At 45.3% G+C, this 20865-nt stretch overlaps 2 protein-coding genes and 1 pseudogene across 2 annotated transcripts; 1 reads left to right on the forward strand and 2 right to left on the reverse strand.

Moving 5' to 3' along the window:
- The first annotated feature begins 204 nt into the window (after positions 1-204).
- Positions 205-2766, forward strand: LOC125547122 (annotated as a pseudogene).
- A 2105-nt stretch (positions 2767-4871) lies between these two features.
- On the reverse strand, positions 4872-9142 carry LOC125545762 (exocyst complex component EXO70A1-like). Its single transcript, XM_048709796.1, has 5 exons — positions 8195-9142; positions 7932-8050; positions 7721-7827; positions 7510-7611; positions 4872-6621 (listed from the first exon to the last, which is right to left on the reverse strand). The coding sequence occupies exons 1-5, from the start codon at positions 8352-8354 to the stop codon at positions 5154-5156; spliced, it is 1956 nt and encodes a 651-aa protein (XP_048565753.1). The 5' UTR covers positions 8355-9142; the 3' UTR covers positions 4872-5153.
- Positions 9143-9308: 166 nt separating this feature from the next.
- On the reverse strand, positions 9309-14291 carry LOC125547123 (disease resistance protein RGA2-like). The gene is made up of 3 exons (XM_048711126.1): positions 13277-14291; positions 10865-13163; positions 9309-9963 (listed from the first exon to the last, which is right to left on the reverse strand). Exons 1-2 carry the CDS (start codon positions 14289-14291, stop codon positions 10894-10896), a joined length of 3285 nt encoding a protein of 1094 aa, XP_048567083.1. The 3' UTR covers positions 9309-9963; positions 10865-10893.
- Positions 14292-20865: the final 6574 nt, after the last annotated feature.

Consider the following 20865-nt stretch of genomic DNA (forward strand, 5'->3'; position numbering starts at 1 on the left):
ACTGACCTTGCTAGCCACCACTGGCTCTCCATACACATGCTGCCCTTCCGTATTTGGCATTTGGCACCAACCCCAGGTTCATTCCGGCCTTATAAAATGTACCCAAACTTTGCACGTACATTCCACTGCATGCACCCCATAGCGTACGTTTCTACAACTTGCATTTTATTTTTCTTCACGTCTTGGATTTGGTATCGATCGTTCATGGCGTTGTCACTGCCGGCATTCGCGGTGCGTCGAGGCGAGCCGGTGCTGGTGGTGCCATCGGCGCCGACGCCGCGGGAGGTGAAGCCGCTGTCGGACATCGACGACGCGGAGGGCATGCGGTTCTACAGCTCGGGCATCCACCTGTACCGCGGCAACCTGTCCAGGCAGGGGCAGGATCCCGCCAGGGTCGTGCGGGAGGCGCTGGCCAGGGCCGTCGTCCACTAGTACCCGGCTACCCGCTCGATGGCCGTCTGCGCGTGGAGGCCGGGAGGAAGCTCGTCGTGGACTGCGGCGAACAGGGCGCCTTGTTCGCGGAGGCAGACGCCGACCTCACGGCGGACGACTTCAGCGACCTCCAAAGCCCCCCATTCCCTTGCTTCCAGCAGTTCGTCTTGGAGGGCATCTCCAAGGCAGGCGTAGAGCCGGTCATTGACCGCCCCTTGCTCTATTTTCAGGTGCGCACCGTGAATCTGTGATCGTTTTTCTCTAGAAAAAATATGTGATCGTCTAAAGTCTGAACTACTAGCGTCAACGGGCAGTGGCACGTGTCAGAAGCTATATAAAGTCGTAGCTAGCTACAATTTATTTTCGGTTGTGGCTAGATCCCACTCGACTGAGATTTAACCAAATCTCAATCAAATGACGTAATAGTATATAAAAGAAATGACATAGTATATAAAAGAACAAAAACTGAAAAAAAATTAATTTGTACGAATCTCGATGCGAGATCAAAAGAATATAGCATCGACTGAGACACAACGAAGTCTCGGTCTGTTAATATCGTTACGTGCAGGTGGCGAGGCTCAAGTGTGGAGGCTGCATATTTGGGCATCGTGCCTGCCACTGCATGGTGGACGCGCCGGGCTGCATGCAGTTCGAGAAGGCCATGGGCGAGCTTGCGCGGGACGCCGACGCGCCGACGATGACGCCAGCGTGGGGCAGGGAGGTGTTCATGGTGCGGCAGCACCCGCAGCCGTCGTACTCGCACCTCGAATACCGGGAGCCGGCGGGCGGGCCGGACCGGATGCTGTCAACACGGCCCCAGGCGACATGGTGCGCGTCCCGTTCTTCTTCAGGCGCCGAGAGATTCTTCGGGCTGCGGCAGCGGGCGCCGCCCCACATGCGCGGCGGCTGCTCCCGGTTCGAGCTCATGGTCGCCTGCATCTGGCGCAGCCGCATAGCTGCGCTCGGTTACGCGGCCGACGAGGAGGTGCGCCTGTCTTTCATCATCAACTTTCGGTCTTTCGCGGTCACGCCAGCACCCCTCCCCCAGAAGGCTTCTACGGGCGTTCGCGTACTCGGCCGCGGCGACCACCACCGGGGAGCTCTGCGGCGGGGGGCTCAGGCACGCGCTCGAGCTGGTGAAGAAGGCCAAGGCGGCGGTGACGTACGACTACCTGCTGTCGGTGGCGGACCTGATGGTGCTCACCGGGCGGCCGCTGTTCGCGCTGTCGCAGACGTACATCGTGTCATGGACGTGAGCCACGCTGGGTTCAAGGGCGTGGACTTCGGGTGGGGGAAGTTGTGGGAAAAGGCATTTACATTCGCATTCTGTTCACAGCATGTATCTTTACTGGCCAAATCTATCCATGATGCGTGTGAGAAAACGAAGAAGAGCCTCGCTAGGTCCCGGTCTAGTCTTGTCCAGTAGTAGGTGACGTTGTTGCTAGATTCACTTTACCCCTCTGGCTGTGGAATTAATTCCTGCGATTATCTCTCTAGTTTATGTTGTTGGAAGTAATTTAAGCATCACAAAATTAAAATATCCTGTTATTGAAATTGTTCTCAACGAATGTTCTTTAAATAGTTTTAAATAGAACCAAACTTTATCCAGTAAAAAAAATAGAATCTAACTTTGTTAAACTGGTATCTGAACTTTGCCATGACAAATAGAAGAACTTTTGGAAAACTCTGGCATAGCTCGCAATTTTTGAAAAAGAGGTGGAGAAATGTTTTAACCTTATTTTTGAAACTTTGTCGCCAAAACTCAAAGAACTTTTCATTTTTATTGGTTGTTTCAAAAGTCCTTCTGATTTTTATGGCAAAGTTCAGGCACATCCTTCATAAAGTCCGACAGAGCCTTCATAAAAATTGCACGCGCGTGAATTTTTTAGTGAAGTTGTGGATTAACATGTAATAATCCCACAGTAACTAGTGGCATTATCCTGCAAAAAGAAGTAACTAGCGACATTAATTATCCACGCCATATATAATTATGAGGCCGGCCTGCCACTAAAGGGAAAAGTGCACAGAGAATGCACAGAACCTAGTTAGAGAAACGAATCTACTAGCCCGTGGCTGGTGCATGGCTAACATAACGTTGAGCCTAATTGATTGGACAACATGCATGATGGCAGGTTCGGATTCGCGTTGCATACGGAACGCGAACGTAAAAACCCGCAATGGGGAGGCGAAGGGCCGGTCCCCGGCATTGCCAATTACTTCTTGGGGTCGAAGAACGGCAATGGGAAGGAGGGCACCGTGGTGCCCATCTGCCTGCCCAAGGACGACATGGAAAAGTTCCAGCTCGAGCTGGCAGGCCTAACCGCCGAGCTCTAACGGTTATTGGGGTCAAGTACATTTTTTAAAATGTTATAAATGTTCACATAATTAAAAAAATGCGTACCATTCAACAAAATATACATTACATTTCAAAAAATGTTCGCGTGTTTCAAAAAAATGTTTGTGACATATAATAAAAATTATACAATGTAAAACATACAAAAGATGTTCAAAGTGTGACCAGTGAGTCAGGAGAGGTGTTCGGCTATTTCGCAAAAAAGAAAAAGGAGAGGTGTTCGGTTACACAAGCCTGAAGTTGTAACTGAAAAGGCAAGTCTGAACTGAGGAATGAAACCCTGAATTCTCCTCCACTCTCCTCTCGTTTTCTCTTCTGCTTCTTCCTCAGGTCAGGCGACTGGAGCAAGACCTCACGTCGGCTATCATATACCAGCAAGGGGGGAGGTTACACCGCGGCGTAGCAGCATTGCGTAAGCACCCAGTGTGCGTTGCCGCTGCTTACCAGCACGCTGTGGTGTTCCATGAGGTATCCTGCCATCATGGAAATGCGGCCATGCTTTGGTACCTTCCTCGGGCAAATCTGGACTTTGAGTTCGCGCGGCATTCCTTTTCCTTTGCAGAATCCCTCCGTGCTGAGACCGCTCCCTCGATCCCGTGAGAGAGCAGTGGTGGCGCTGCAAATTACACTGTACATGTTCAGTATGCAGAAGAGCTTCCCGGTTGATACTGAGCAGTTTCTGAGGTTTCCTTTTGCTGCCTCTGAAACACACTGCAAGCATGGCTTGTCTGCTCAGGCAATTGCATCTGTGCCGTACTGAGAACCTCGGTGACATGATCCTCACTGTGTTGCAAAATTGTCGCTTCGAGATCTGTGACGATACACTCCGAGTCTCCAATGCTGCAGGCCAGCTTTGGACAGACGGACTTCCATCTCAAAAGAACTGTAGTCTACACCAGCAGCCGTGTCAATACCACCTAGGAGTATGATCCAACACCTAGTCAATATCTCAATACATTTAGTACAAAGTCAGTGCCTTGTTCGGTTCTTGTGATTGGTCGGCCGCTAGCTCCTTGAAAGCACCAATCGAAGGTAACACTGAACCTGGTATCTGACTGTAAAAGCCAAGCCAGGTTCAGTGTTACCAATCGAAGATAACGTGATTGGCAGTTCTCAAACAATGCAGTGCATCATCAAATGTGCATTGCCTGACATCACCTGTCGCCGGAACACATTCCCATCTGCAGGCTGGAATTAATGCGGTTGCCGCATGCATCATCTTGGACGATAACCATCACCTGGCCCTTCCTAGTTTTTATCGAAGATAACGCTCCCAGATGATTCCTTCTACAGATGGAATGATTCTGTACCTGGGGAGAGACTGGTGGAGGTATCATCTGCCTCGAGTCTTCAGATGCAATCACACAACCAATATATACTTAAAAAAGGAAGAGAGGACACTAGATTTATAAGTATATCGGAAGATTATTGGTTGGTTAATTGGCGTGTCTTGTTGCAAACGAATTCTAGCATCTCATAGTATCAACATGTAAAAATTTGCTTAGTAAAAGCTGATAGAAGAGAACGACATACCTAGGAAAAATCGGGTTGACTGTAAAAACTATGTCGGGTTGGCTGTTAAAACTATGTCGCGTGCTGTAAAAACAATGTGTTACATGTTGCCAGGAAGCTAGTACCTTGTCTGTCTTTGTCTTCTTGAAGAAGCACCGGCTCCCCTATCCTTGGTCTCGATCTTGGAATGCCCCCACTCAGAAAGTACCGAGAACGTTTCTTTGTGTTTTGTTGCCTGGAGCGGCACACACTCCCCGCTCCTTCCAGAAGAATATGGCAGCAAATTCACCTGAAAGAAATATGGTCCGCAAACAAATTGTTGTAGCGGTTATTGGTAGCTGGCCTTGTCTGCTTGTTCATCTCCATCGTTTTCGCTGTCACATTCTTATTCAGGAGGGAATGACATATATTTCATAAAGATAACAGGAAAGGATGTCTTTAGGAAATAGCTCCAAGCAAGAAAGTACAAGTAGAGCCAACATAGCACATGAGGCAGCAAAGTTGTGTTCATCGTATGATTAATACAGTAACAAAGTAAAGACGAATGAAGATACCATGCCTCGATGCATTTACTAGTGGATGATTGGATGGAAGTGTGAAGCAAATATATAGGGGAGACGGCATTTCTATTTTGACATCCCGAAGTCCCAAGACTGAAACCTTATTCGTGTCACACAGATATAAGTTCTTAAGTATGTACGTTAAAGATATAAATAGCACCTCCATAGCAAAAATATGTCTTTAATTATACAGGGACAAACACAAGGGGCAGCAACATAGGTACAATATACAAAGCCTCTACTTGCACTGTGGTCTTCATCCACTTCCGCTCACAGACAGAAATTAAACTGCTACTTCATCCTTCAAACAATTCACTAATTTTGGTTTTCCACTCCGATTCAAATTCCCTCGCATTTTGTTCTGCAGACTGTCTCTGACTTGCCAAGTGTCCATGGTACGCTCGACTAACAAACTCAAGGATCTTTACACGAAGCTCATCTCGAAGAGTTGGACTAGGTACCTTCAAGCAAATCTGGCTACTGCAAGCTTCATTGAAAGACGAAGCAAAACTCTGCAAGGGAGTCATTGGCGGAGCCGTGTACCAGAAGTTGAGCAAGTTTATCCTTGCCTTTTTAGTGGGAGGCATGCTTTTTGCAACCTCCAAGGAGGACGTAACAGGTCCCCATGATGCAGATAGGTAACTCTTTATGTACCCCTTGATCAAGGATCGGCGTTTCTCAAACCACTTGGCTTTTACAGTCAGCTGTACGTCTGATTGCTTGACTTCTTGAAGTATGAAATGTATGTTGTTCATCAAGAATATGAACTGGAGTCCTTTAGAAGCAGCACATTGCTTTGAATGTTTATCAATTACTGATTCTAGATCAGTAATGAGCCCAGACACTAGATCACTTGTCAAACTCATTCCCTCAACTTTCAACAGACTGTCAGTGTAATCATGAGATAGAATCCTATCAAGTGAACCTTTATGCTTCACTAGGAGCATGATGTATCTCATGAGGTACCCACATATCGGCAGGATATCTCCATCCTGCACTACTTTTGGTGAGTTGTATGTATGAATTAAGCCTTTAAGTTCTTTAAGTATTCCCCTTACAGAGTCCTCCAGTTCTTGAAGAACATCTCTGATGGATTTTGTAGAGAAGACTTTCCTGAGAGTGGGGGCAGCATTTATGAGTGCTGTGTGCATGTTCAGTACACAGAATAGCTTCTCTGGTGACTTCCGCACCTCATGGTCAGATACAATTGAAGCAACAGTGAACAGACGCTTAATAGGTTTTTTCACTGCTTCTGAAAGGTCATCATGTGTAAATCCGTTGCGTGCACGATGATTCTGCATGAGGAGCTGCATCTGCAATGTCTTGAGAACACTGACAATATACTCCAACACTGCAGGCCAGCTCTTGATGGATTTCCAATGTTCCTCCCCTAAATGTTGGGGATCTACTCCAATGAGTGAGTCAAAGCCACCAATTAACTGGCACCCAGTGAAGATATCACAGTATTTGATGTTGAATGCCTGGTACAAGTCCCTTGAGTGCTCAGCTAAAATTTGCTGCTTTACTAGCTCCTTAAAAGTGTCAAATGACTTGAGACCAATTATAGTGTTGAACCTACAATCATGGTATATATAGGTTGAATTCATCACTAAGGAAGGGTCATCAAGATGCTCCGTGTCAAAGGTGTCGGCGGTGCTTCGAGAGTTGAAGAAAGAAGAGGATTTCGTGGTGTTACTATTACTGCCTGAGAAGTGGCAACCTACCAAAGAAGGCATGCCAATTTTCCTATCTGTGTGCTGATGCCTGTAAATAAACGAGAGGCTAAGATAAATGTTGATGAACAGATCATAGAAGCTAGCAAGATTGTCATGTCAGGGTAACAATAAATTTTATGTTTTATTAGGGAACTGTAATAAAATCGTTTACTCTGGCAGGAAAAAAAAAGTACAGTCAATCATGTTCCCTTAAAACCGAGAAAAGGGGATATGCTGGAAAAAAATGCCACGTGATAAAACAATGGACTTCAAATGAATGCTTGTGTCTCCTTTTATGTATTAAAAAAACTTATCATTTTGTGATTGATTACTGGAACTGCACTTAGTTTTTTTTTCTATTAATAGGCAGGATATATGCCGGCAAGGGAAATTTATAAAAGCTTGAAGTGGTACCAAAAGGGAAGGAGGTGAGTTTGTTTTGTCGATTTTCATAGATGCCTAACAGTTCAACTGTGTTCTAACCTCCCACCTAGCAGTATCATCTACCACGGTGTTTTGACCTGGCTTGGTCTTCTGCATTGCACGTCAGGCCTTCACCAAAATGAGCAGGAGGGGCTTCGACACGACGACTATTTTGGTGCCTTGGTTCATCTGGAAGGACTGTAACAACAGGGTTTTCAACAATGAGCCCATGTTGGTAGAGCAGCTCATCGACAGAGACAAGGATGAATACAAGCTCTGGTACATGGTGGGAGCAAAGGGTCTGTTGCGAGTTTTGGCTTAGCCTTGTACAGTTTTTATTTTATTTCGGTACAGTTTCTGTTTCTTTAGTCGTATCGTTCCTTTGAGTGCTTGGCCATTCTTGGTTGTTCCGACTCGTTTACTATCTTAATGCATTGACATGCAGTTCCTCTTCATGGTCTAAAATATAAACCCCAAAAGAACATGCAAGGTTGCTTAAGGATTTGTTCAGTACCTGCTGGCAACGAGAACTCCCTCATGAAGATACAGAATATTGCACAAACAGTCGGCTTGTTTTTCCAAAGCATCTGCTGTCTTGCTCTTCCAGCCATGTTTTCTATATCAAAACCCAGAGGTCACATGAAATACATTAGAAAGTTGGGGCGATATAATACTGCGCCAGGCTGCTACCAGCACCCAGGAAACATATGTAAGTAGTAATATACCTTCTTTTGACACCCATAACGAGTGTAGTAACCTTCTGGTCTTTGACTGCCTCCCCAAGTCCAGCGATCACATCATCTTTGTCAATTATGAGTATCTCTGCTTGGACCTAGAAGAAATGCGCAATATCAGTGCCCTGCTCTTTCCTTAAAAAAATGCATTGTATATGAAAGAACACAGCCACGGACTAATCATTTCAGTTTCAGCATTCACCTTACACATTTGCAAGCACTCCTTTAAGTTCTTCTCAATCACGTTTTTCTCACTTATCCTGTGCGCGCTAACATGATCTTCTGTCAACTTGCTTGCTGCCACTGAAGCTCCCAATACAGCTGAAACAAACAGCTACAAAATGTTAAGAGGTGAAAAATATCTGTAAATTTTCTCCAAGCAGCATGACAACTTGTGATTCATTAGAATCAAGGGGTTACATAACATCAGACAAACTAGAAGCAGACAAAAAAGAGAATTCTTACTTGGGGTAGTTGGCCTGTGGATGTGGACAAGAACTAACAACATATGTGGTGGGATGAAGTGCAAAGCCCATCGGACAGTAAGCCGACACTGCGTAACATCATCCCCCACTGCCAGGTGTACCTTCTCACTTGCAGGTCGAGGTACAGTTGCCAGATCCATGAGCGCTGCTGTCCTTTATTTCCTTTAGTGCATTAATTAACAACATTCATGCACATGTTAGCTCCACCTGTACTTAGAATCCCCAGATGGTCTGTGTTCTGTGGTTTATTGTCTGCACAGATGCGCAATGCCCTCTGTTAATGGTAGATTATTGTTTTAAAGATGGAGTTAAGTTTCTCTTAGGTCGCTAGGAAACAAAGAATAACTCCAAACCACAATGGGCTTATCTGGACAGCATATTCTGATTTTGAAGGAATGATTCTATGAAGGAGTGTAGGGCAAGTTTCTGTCAGCTTCAAGGAAATTTCCGAATCTGAATGGGACAATAAGGAGAGGTAAAACCAAAGTTCTGATGCTCAACGCATCATATCTGTCTAGTTCTGTACGTCGGGTACAATGATCATCCTTGTTAACACAGACAGAACGGCGTATTCACACACACTTTTAGTTGCCACTAGCTCCATTCCAAAATGGATGATGCTTTAGATGTGCAGTCAAACTTCTCTATCTTTGAAAAGTAATAATTAGTAACACAATTTTAGTTGGTTATGTTGAAATTGTACTCATTAGGTTTGTCGTGCATAGGTTTCATAATATTTCCCAACTCCTTTACACACCGTATTCATATAAAACTAACAGTAAAAAATTTGAATTAAAACCACGACAAGTAATTTGGAATGGAGGGAGTAGTTTGGAACGGAAAAAGTACAATTAAGTACAAATTTGATTTATATGGCAACCAGATACCCCTAATTCTTTCCCACAAAACAAAAAGATACCCCTGATTCTTTCCCCGTGATTCCCCTATTTCACTCCCCCAATGGAGTTGAATCACACCTTATGGTCCTGAAATGGACAAATATTTTGGTGAAGGCCCACATTACAAAAACGTCTCATGTCAAGTAAAGAATGGCAACTCCTACTATATGGCACACGATAATGAGGAAACAAGGATTTCAGTACAACTTGTAGTATGCCAGCAATTTATGTACAACATACACATTATTTCAATTTCAACCATTTATATGTATGGTGTTGATGTTTACTATCGGAAACAACTACACAATTTACAGGGAGCACTAATCCATTTATCCTGTTCATATGGCAGCATTTACATTGCAGTAACTAGTTAGTGTCTCACAAAACCTGTGGTATGCTCTCTCTTGAAACACTTGCATTAACACTTGATCTTCACCTTTCTGGGATTATACCTTCCGAGAGTCATACATCTTAGAGATTAACTGAAATGCCAAAGCAAAGCAAAGCAACTTCATGGGTAAGTGAAGTGACAGATGGAGACTCCATATGCTGGCAAGCAATGCAGTCAAATTAGGTTTTTAAACTATGACCACAAGAGCTTCTACTCCATAAGTTCCAGCGGATTTAGCTTGCGGTACATAAGTAGGCCATGCCTTCGAATGATCAACCGCATTTGCATTGGCCAGTAGATAGTGATTGCTTCTTCACAAAGCTTTGGAGTTCCCAAGAATCTCATCAAGACATTCCAATTCTATTTGTAGGTATGCTTTCAGGTGTACGTAGAGTGCTAGCTTCATGTATGAAATCCAGATATTGGCTCCATAACGACACACAAACTATCGGCAGAAACCTAGCAGAGGTGAGCAGAAGATGAACTATGAGGAACACCATGGTCCAGAATCCAAATCCTAAAAATAAAAATTGATGATGGTGATAAACCATGAACCAAGGTATGAAATACTTAAGTAACATTTTAACCAATTGCATTGCCAAATGGAACCAAAAAAATGACAAATTCAAATTTCCCCCTCAATGCAACTATTATCATACTATTCTGCTACCAATGTAATGGAAGCTAGAGATGGGATGTAGTTGAATGAAAAATGGAACCAAGAGGGACTTCTGCAGAAGCAGTGACTTTTCTTAGTTTTTGGTCATCAAACTAACACAGCAGCTATCGAAGACCAAAGACGGGGATAAACTGGGGCATACTATAATTGGTGCTACCTAGCTTTTGTTGAAGGCACAACACTGCGATGCCAAAAGTTACTAGCTCTTGTTATTGCCTGAGTCTTACCAGTTAAGTAATTTCATCAGCGACTTGCTGTCAATATGTACTAATCTGTTGCAAGACAATAAATCCTCACGGAGGTAAAACAACAATCCTACCAGCTAGTGGACCCTAATTACAAGCAAACTACCCCAAGACAGTAATCCTAGTCGGCAACTAAATTAGTGCAAAATAAAAGAATAGAATAACAAAGATGTGCACTAGACAGTAAAGATTCGAAGTAAACACAGGACGATACGCTAGTGTGTGGAACACTAAATATATTTATTTTTTACAGTGGCCACCACTTAAAGCTCCTAACCATAAAGATATCAAGGGTTATCAGAGTGATCCTCAAGGACCTCTGATTAGTTAACTCTAGCATATAGAATAAATATGTTCATGACTAGTTTAAAGACTAAAATCATAAAACACTGCAAAAAGATCAAGCAATACATCATTGTATTGTAAGAGAACATACCGTTCAACAAACTAACACAAGCCATACAATTAGTATACTGTGATTTGGGAGATAAAGGCAATCTTCTCCCACTCTGGACCTTGCCTCTCAAGTAACCCTTCAGTCAACCTCGAGTCACACCCAACCAAATGAAGAAATTCCAGGGATGGCGGGATACTGCTCGGCAATGACTGAAACCCTTGGCAGTGTGATATACTCAGTTTATTAAGAGATGTCATTCTCTTCATCTCAGAAGGTAGGGACACTGCTGTGACCATTGGACACCTCTCAATGATCAAACTTTTCAGGAAAATGGAGCTTTCCAAGGTAGCCAAGGAGGAAAGGTTCAGGCAATTCTCAAAGCACAAGTGTTGAAGTGTTGTAAAATACCTTGAACCAACTGGCAAGACAAATGATTTGATATTCTTGCAGTCAATTATCTCTAAGGAAGCGAGAACAGTTAAGTGTTGCAAACACAAATTAAGCCTTGCATCATCCATGTCGCACTGCCATAACCGTAGTTTTCTTAGTGATGTTAGTAACTTAAATTTTTCGGCAGCCACTGATCCCCAACAACCCCTAATGTTTAGAACCTCGGTAGCTTCAAGGTGTTGCTGATGTAATAAGAACCCTTCACTCAGAATACTCGTGGAAGAAATTTCCAACATGAATTTGCTTGATCTAGATGAACAATGAGGGGACAACTTGAGATGCGAAACTTTACTTCGTTCTACCGTCACTCTTTTTATTGTATAAGGAAGCAAGGGCACTTCATCCAACTTTGGACAGTTGGAAATCTTCAACTTTTGCAGGGAAGGGAGAAATGAGTTACCAGTTTCTCCTGTCCAGCGAACTAAATTCGGCATGTCATCAAATTCAAGATCCTTTAGAGATTGAAATGCCATCAAGCCACCATAGAACGAAGGGCCAATTTCAGCAACAGAATTCATTTCCTTCAGGTGCAACACCCTCAGAGATGGAAGCTGCCCCAGAGGAGGAAGCCACTCCCACCTTCTGCAATTAGCTAGATACAGGCATTTCAGGTGGGACAACGTTTTCAGCTGCAACCACCTCGGCGATGATGCCCCTTTGTACCTTGCAATGTGAAGTTCTTCCAGATTGGGATGAGGTTGTAAGCAGTTCAATACTTCAGCATCTATGTTGGGACCAAAATCTAAATTGGCAACACTCCATTCAAATTTTAAAATGTTCACATGTTGCTTATTTGCCAATTGAGCTTCGCAAGCTTCCTCTTTGCATTGAACATTTTCCAGATTCTTGATGCTAAGAAGCCCATGGAGATCCCTCATATCCTTCAATTCTTCTAAGGTTCGCCCCTTTTCCTTTTTAACATGGAACTCAACAGAACCTTGAAGGTTAACCAGACTACCAATACCTCTTATTGTTGAGATGTATTTTGACTCGATGCCAAGATGTCGCAAGCTGGTCAACTGGTGCATACCCTCAGGAAATCCATCAAGCTGGCACTTCTTTGGAATATCAAAAGTCTGAAGATGCAGTAATCTGCTCACAGATTCAGGTATGGTCTTGATAGTATCAGGAAGTGCTATGTAGCGTAGATGAGTTAGTACGTCAATTGCTTCAGGTAACTTGGATATATCACATCCGGTAAAATCTAACGTGCGCACATTCTTTATCTCAGCAAGAAAACCATCTGGGATAGGACTCGGGGGCATCAAAGGATCTCTAAACACAATCAGTGTCCTTAATCTCTTCAGATAGTTTTGATTTTTTATCTTTCCTAAACAGTTACTTGAAACTGACAAGTGTCTGATGGTTGGCAGTATGTTTTTGGACATGTCACCTTCGACCCTCCCACAATCACCATCAGAAACCATTTGTGCCAAGTCATGAATCAAGTCATGCATGAGATAGAGCCTTTTGTTTCCTTGCTTGACAGTCTGAAAGAATGACCTCAACAAAAGTTGTTTGAAATACTCTTTACCACAATCCTCCATGCTTCTGCCATTTTTCATCTGAATGAAACCCTGTGATATCCACATCCTAACAAGTTTCTTTGGCTCAAACTTCCAGTTCTTCGGAAATATACTGCAATATGCAAAGCAACACTGCAAGTGTGGTGGCAGATGGTAATAGCTTGACAAAAGTGTGGCGACAATGTCACCATGAATATCTGTCTCCAAGATACTGTTCCAATCCCTTGCCCTTCGAGTACCACTAAGCGTCCCGCCAATAACTTTAGCTGCGAGAGGAGATCCTCTTAGCTTCAAAGCAATCTTTCTCCCAATCTCCTTCAACTGAGAATATCCAGAACTCTCCTCACAAACCAACGCGTGCTCTTGAGCAACAACCAATGCTCTTCGGCACCCAATCCAACCAACATCATTGGGATCCTTACACCTAGCATGTCAGCCACCATCTTCGTGCGTGTAGTCACGACTATTCTGCTACCTTGCTGACCATTCTGCAGAGGTGATAGTAAAGCTTTCCCCTGGTCTACGTTCTGCCAAAGCTCACTCCCGTTGTCATTCCAAACATCATCAAGGATGAGCAAGAACCTCTTCCCTGCAACGGCAGAAACCAGCGACTCCTGCAGATAATTAAAATTGAGTACACCACGATAGTCCTTCCCCTCTTTGGCCAGCTGCAATATCTCCCTAGTAAGCTCCATCACATGCATACAGCTTGAGACGCACACCCACATCCGGAGATCGAAGTGAGCCTGGATGCTCACATCATTGAAGGCCATCTGCGCCAGCGTCGTCTTGCCGATGCCGCCATCGCCAACAATGGCAACAACCGGGACACCCTGGTTCCCGAGTTGAGCAGGGCCATTGCATCCGACTAACCTTTCCAGCAGATCAGCGAGCTCGCGGCCGCGGCCAAAGAAGGTGCTGTCGACTGGGAGGGCGGAGCTAAAGTTACCAAGCCGCGGAGGGGTAGCCGATTCGTTGCCAAGCCACGAAGAGGCGGGCGCGTCCAGCTTCAGGCCGCGGTGGGCCATCTCTGTGTAGGCCGCGGAGGCGTCGGTGAGATTCTTGAGGACGGAGGGGAGCCGATTGAGGGGCTCGTCGGAGCGGAACAGGCGGCGGCAGATGGAGAGGGAGAAGTCGAGGATGCGGCGGAGCTTATGGCGTGGGGCGGCGAGGGAGTCGGCGAGGCGGCCGTAGTGGATGTCGTCGAGGAGGTCGTCGGCGTCGTGGGCCGCGTCCCTGAGGCGGTGGAGCCAGGCGACGAGAGCGGGGTCGGAGGGGCGGCGCCGGGCGCGCTCGACGTCGGCGGCGTTCACCTGGAGGCGGAGGAGCTCGCCGGAGAGGCGCGCGAGGTCGGCGGGCGCGTCCCCGGATCCTCCCGGGAGGTACCGCGCGAGGTCGTCGGCGAAGGACCTGGCCCGGTCGCCCAGGCACTGCAGCAGCGGCGACACCAGCCATCTCGCCGCCGCGCCGGCCGCGGACGGTGGAGCCATGTCGGGGATCGGGGAGGCTGTGCTTGCCGGTGGTCCCGAAGGTGGGAGTGGCGCGGTGGGAGGGGCGGAGGCACCGCCGCGTCCATGGTGAAGTAGGGGTCCGGGGGGGAACGGCGAGGCCGCGCGGCCTTGGAAACTTCGAAAAAATCGAAACTTGGACGAAGTTTCGCTGCTTCTCGTCTCCTCCTTTCTCGTTCGTCACGATAGGGACAAGAGGTTCGCATTGGGAATTTCGTTGGGCCGGTCTCTTCCGGCCAATTTACCTTGAGGAAAGTATCTTTTCCCCCTTAAATCCTGTCTGATGGACCGATTTCCCCCCAGAATCTAAAACCGGATCAATCAGCCCCTAAACTCTTCAAAACCGGATCAATTCTTCCCTATGGTGGTTTTGCACCAGATTTAGGTGGTTTTGACTAGTCTCCTTGCTGACTGGACAGTGCTGACTTGGCAGATTTCAGGTGTTTTCATCGATTGGGGGAGCCGGTCGACCAATCAGCCCCCAATTCAGGTGATTTCGGTCCCTGTGCATCGACCAACCTCCCTGTGCCTGGACGACGACGCCCAACCTTGCCGCGACGGCGTCAAGCACGCCGGCGGCGTCAGCCCACGCTGCCATGGCGTCCGCCCACGCCGCAATGGCGTCCGCCATGCCGCCGGCCTCCACACCGCCCTATGGTGAGTCAACCGCCCCCCTTTCTTTCCCGTCGAAGTCATCTACTGCATGATCTTAGTTTAGGACAAATCAGAGCTACGCTTAGAAGTCATCTACTGCACCCAATTTTGCTGCCATGGCAGGCAGATCGTGGAGGTGTAGGGTAGATCATAGGAAGATTGTTTTTATGGGTAGGTCCTGAGCTATGTAATAAGGTAAAGATTGTTTTTTTGGGCAGGTCTTGTCGATGAGGCAGCAGATGAAGAAGAAATAAGTTATGTGTCACTACATTATTTTGGCAAATTTGAGACAGTGGATGGATTGCTTGTATACAACGGAGGTCTGATGATTACTTTTCCGTTCGATAGGAAAAGCCTAAAGTTTGAGCTTTTGTTGTCTTATGCTCAGGACATGTATCATGTACAAAGAGGACATTGTAGGGGGGATTATAGTTACAAGATGCACTGGCTTGTTCCAGGGAAAAAACTGAGTGAGGGTTTGCAATTTATTTTTGATGATTCAAGTGTGGAGAAGATGGGGAATGCAACACCTATTGGGTCATGTGCAGAGATCTATGTGGAGGAAGTGCAGTTGTGTGAACAAGCAGTAAAGCAGTTGCAAAACAGAGTAGATGATGTGCATGTGGTAGATGATGTGCCTGTGGTAGTTTCAGAAACATATTCCAAGCATAAAGGTAGCAGATTTGCATTGGTAAATGTGGATGCTGTGGAGACAGACATGGTCGATGAGATGTTTTTATCAAATGTAGCAGCTTTTGTTGGGTAACGTAGTAATTTCAAAAAAATTCCTACGCACACGCAAGATCATGGTGATGCATAGCAACGAGAGGTGAGAGTGTTGTCTACGTACCCTCGTAGACCGAAGCGGAAGCGTTGACGCAACGTAGAGGAAGTAGTCGTACGTCTTCCCGGTTCAACCGATCCAAGGACCGTTACTCCGGCACCTCCGAGTTCTTGGCACACGTTCAGCTCGATGACGCTCCCCGGGCTCTGATCCAGCAAAGCTTCGGGGAAGAGTTCTGTCAGCACGACGGCGTGGTGATGATCTTGATGTTCAACCGTCGCAGGGCTTCGCCTAAGCACCGCTACAATATGACCGAGGTGTAATATCGTGGAGGGGGGCACCGCACACGGCTAAGGAACGATCACGAAGATCAACTTGTGTGTCCTAGGGTGCCCCCCTGCCCCCGTATATAAAGGAGCCAAGGGGAGGGGGCGGCCGGCCAAGGAGGGCGCGCCAAGGGGGAGTCCTACTCCCACCGGGAGTAGGACTCCCTTCTTTCCTAGTTGGATAAGGAGAAGGGGAAAGATGAGGAAGAGGGAAAGGAAAGGGGGGGCGCCGCCCCCCTTCCCTTGTCCTATTCGGACTAGGAAGGGGAGGGGCGCGCGGGCACCTCTTGCCTCCTTTCCTCTTCTCCCTTAAGGCCCATGTAGGCCCAATAACCCCCCGGGGGGTTCCGGTAACCCCCCGGTACTCCGGTAAAATCCTGATTTCACCCGGAACGATTCCGATATCCAAATATAGGCTTCCAATATATCGATCTTTATGTCTCGACCATTTCGAGACTCCTCATCATGTCCATGATCACATCCGAGACTCCGAACAACCTTCGGTACATCAAAATATGTATAAACTCATAATGAAACTGTCATCGTAACGTTAGCGTGCGGACCCTACGGTTCGAGAACAATGTAGACATGACCGAGACACGTCTCCGGTCAATAACCAATAGCGGAACCTGGATGCTCATATTGGTCTACATATTCTACGAAGATCTTTATCGGTCAGACCGCATAACAACATACGTTGTTCCCTTTGTCATCGGTATGTTACTTGCCCGAGATTCGATCGTCGGTATCTCAATACCTAGTTCAATCTCGTTACCGGCAAGTCTCTTTACTCGTTCCGTAATACATCATTCGCAACTAACTCATTAGTTGCAATGCTTGCAAGGCTTATGTGATGTGCATTACCGAGAGGGCCCAGAGATACCTCTCCGACAATCGGAGTGACAAATCCTAATCTCGAAATACGCCAACCCAACATGTACCTTTGGAGACACCTGTAGAGCACCTTTATAATCACCCATTTATGTTGTGACGTTTGGTAGCACACAAAGTGTTCCTCCGGCAAACGGGAGTTGCATAATCTCATAGTCATAGGAACATGTATAAGTCATGAAGAAAGCAATAGCAACATACTAAACGATCGGGTGCTAAGCTAATGGAATGGGTCATGTCAATCAGATCATTCACCTAATGATGTGATCCGTTAATCAAATAACAACTCTTTGTTCATGGTTAGGAAACATAACCATCTTTGATTAACGAGCTAGTCAAGTAGAGGCATACTAGTGACACTCTGTTTGTCTATGTATTCACACATGTATTATGTTTCCGGTTAATACAATTCTAGCATGAATAATAAACATTTATCATGATATAAGGAAATAAATAATAACTTTATTATTGCCTCTAGGGCATATTTCCTTCAGTCTCCCACTTGCACTAGAGTCAATAATCTAGATTACACAGTAATGATTCTAACACCCATGGAGCCTTGGTGCTGATCATGTTTTGCTCGTGGAAGAGGCTTAGTCAACGGGTCTGCAACATTCAGATCCGTATGTATCTTGCAAATCTCTATGTCTCCCACCTGGACTAGATCCCGGATGGAATTGAAGCGTCTCTTGATGTGCTTGGTTCTCTTGTGAAATCTGGATTCCTTTGCCAAGGCAATTGCACCAGTATTGTCACAAAAGATTTTCATTGGACCCGATGCACTAGGTATGACACCTAGATCGGATATGAACTCCTTCATCTAGACTCCTTCATTTGCTGCTTCAAAGCAGCTATGTACTCCGCTTCACATGTAGATCCCGCCACGACGCTTTGTTTAGAACTGCACCAACTGACAGCTCCACCGTTCAATGTAAACACGTATCCGGTTTGCGATTTAGAATCGTCCGGATCAGTGTCAAAGCTTGCATTAACGTAACCGTTTACGATGAGCTCTTTGTCACCTCCATTATACGAGAAACATATCCTTAGTCCTTTTCAGGTACTTCAGGATGTTCTTGACCGCTGTCCAGTGATCCACTCCTGGATTACTTTGGTACCTCCCTGCTAGACTTATAGCAAGGCACACATCAGGTCTGGTACACAGCATTGCATACATGATAGAGCCTATGGCTGAAGCATAGGGAACATCTTTCATTTTCTCTCTATCTTCTGCAGTGGTCGGGCATTGAGTCTTACTCAACTTCACACCTTGTAACACAGGCAAGAACCCTTTCTTTGCTTGATCCATTTTGAACTTCTTCAAAACTTTGTCAAGGTATGTGCTTTGTGAAAGTCCAATTAAGCGTCTTGATCTATCTCTATAGATCTTAATGCCTAATATGTAAGCAGCTTCACCGAGGTCTTTCATTGAAAAACTCTTATTCAAGTATCCCTTTATGCTATCCAGAAATTCTATATCATTTCCAATTAGTAATATGTCATCCACATATAATATCAGATAATGCTACAGAGCTCCCACTCACTTTCTTGTAAATACAGGCTTCTCCAAAAGTCTGTATAAAACCAAATGCTTTGATCACACTATCAAAGCGTTTATTCCAACTCCGAGAGGCTTGCACCAGTCCATAAATGGATCGCTGGAGCTTGCACACTTTGTTAGCTCCCTTTGGATCGACAAAACCTTCTGGTTGCATCATATACAACTCTTCTTCCAGAAATCCATTCAGGAATGCAGTTTTGACATCCATCTGCCAAATTTCATAATCATAAAATGCGGCAATTGCTAACATGATTCGGACAGACTTAAGCATCGCTACGGGTGAGAAGGTCTCATCGTAGTCAATCCCTTGAACTTGCCGAAAACCTTTTGCGACAAGTCGAGCTTTGTAGACAGTAATATTACCGTCAGCGTCAGTCTTCTTCTTGAAGATCCATTTATTCTCAATTGCTTGCCGATCATCGGGCAAGTCAACCAAAGTCCATACTTTGTTCTCATACATGGATCCCATCTCAGATTTCATGGCTTCAAGCCATTTTGCGGAATCTGGGCTCACCATCGCTTCTTCATAGTTCGTAGGTTCATCATGATCTAGTAGCATGACTTCCAGAACAGGATTACCGTACCACTCTGGTGCGGATCTTACTCTGGTTGATCTACGAGGTTCAGTAGTATCTTGTTCTAAAGTTTCATGATCTTCATCATTAGCTTCCTCACTAATTGGTGTAGGTGTCACATAAACCAGTTTCTGTGATGTACTACTTTCCAATAAGGGAGCAGGTACAGTTACCTCATCAAGTTCTACTTTCCTCCCACTCACTTCTTTCGAGAGAAACTCCTTCTCTAGAAAGTTTCCGAATTTAGCAACAAAAGTCTTTGCCTTCGGATCTGTGATAGAAGGTGTATCCAATAGTTTCCTTTGGATATCCTATGAAGACACATTTCTCCGATTTGGGTTCGAGCTTATCAGGTTGAAGCTTTTTCACATAAGCATCGCACCCCAAACTTTTTCAGAAACGACAACTTTGGTTTCTTGCCAAACCACAGTTCATAAGGCGTCGTCTCAACGGATTTTGATGGTGCCCTATTTAACGTGAATGCGGCGTCTCTAGAGCATATCCCCAAAACGATAGCGGTAAATCAGTAAGAGACATCATAGATCGCACCATATCTGGTAAAGTACGATTACGACGTTCGGACACACCATTACGCTGTGGTGTTCCGGGTGGCGTGAGTTGCGAAACTATTCCGCATTGTTTCAAATGTAACACCAAACTCGTAACTCAAATATTCTCCTCCACGATCAGATCGTAGGAATTTTATTTTCTTGTTACGATGATTTTCAACTTCACTCTGAAATTCTTTGAACTTTTCAAATGTTTCATACTTTTGTTTCATTAAGTAGATATACCCATATCTGCTTAAATCATCTGTGAAGGTGAGAAAATAACGATATCCTCCACGAGTCTCAACGTTCATCGGACCACATACATCTGTATGTATTGATTTCCAACAAATCTGTTGCTCTCTCCATAGTACCGGAGAACGGTGTTTTGGTCATCTTGCCCATAAGGCACGGTTCGCAAGTACCAAGTGATTCATAATCAAGTGGTTCCAAAAGCCCATCAGTATGGAGTTTCTTCATGCGCTTTACACCGATATGACCAACGGCAGTGCCACAAATAAGTTGCACTATCATTATCAACTCTGCATCTTTTGGCTTCAACATTATGAATATGTGTGTCACTACTATCGAGATTTAATAAGAATAGACCACTCTTCAAGGGTGCATGACCATAAAAGATATCATGTCATAATAGAACAACCATTATTCTCTGATTTAAATGAATAACCGTCTGGCATCTAAACAAGATCCAGATATAATGTTCACTGCTTAACGCTGGCACCAAATAACAATTATTTAGGTCTAATATTAATCCCGAAGGTAGATGTAGAGGTAGCGTGCGACTGCGATCACTCGACTTTGGAACCATTTCCCACGCGCAATGTCACCTCGTCCTTAGCCAATCTTCGCTTAATCCATAGTCCCCGTTTCGAGTTGCAAATAATAGCAACAGAACCAGTATCAAATACCCAGGTGCTACTGCGAGCATTAGTAAGGTACACATCAATAACATGTATATCACATATACCTTTGTTCACCTTGCCATCCTTCTTATCCGCCAAATACTTGGGGCAGTTCCGCTTCCAGTGACCAGTCTGCTTGCAGTAGAAGCACTCAGTTTCAGGCTTAGGTCCAGATTTGGGTTTCTTCTCCTGAAGCAAGACTTGCTTGCTGTTCTTTTTGAAGTTCCCCTTCTTCTTCCCTTTGCCCTTTTTCTTGAAACTAGTGGTCTTGTTGACCATCAACACTTGATGCTC

This window comes from Triticum urartu, chromosome 3, assembly GCF_003073215.2.
Source record: "Triticum urartu cultivar G1812 chromosome 3, Tu2.1, whole genome shotgun sequence".
In the NCBI taxonomy this organism is placed as follows: Eukaryota; Viridiplantae; Streptophyta; class Magnoliopsida; order Poales; family Poaceae; genus Triticum; species Triticum urartu.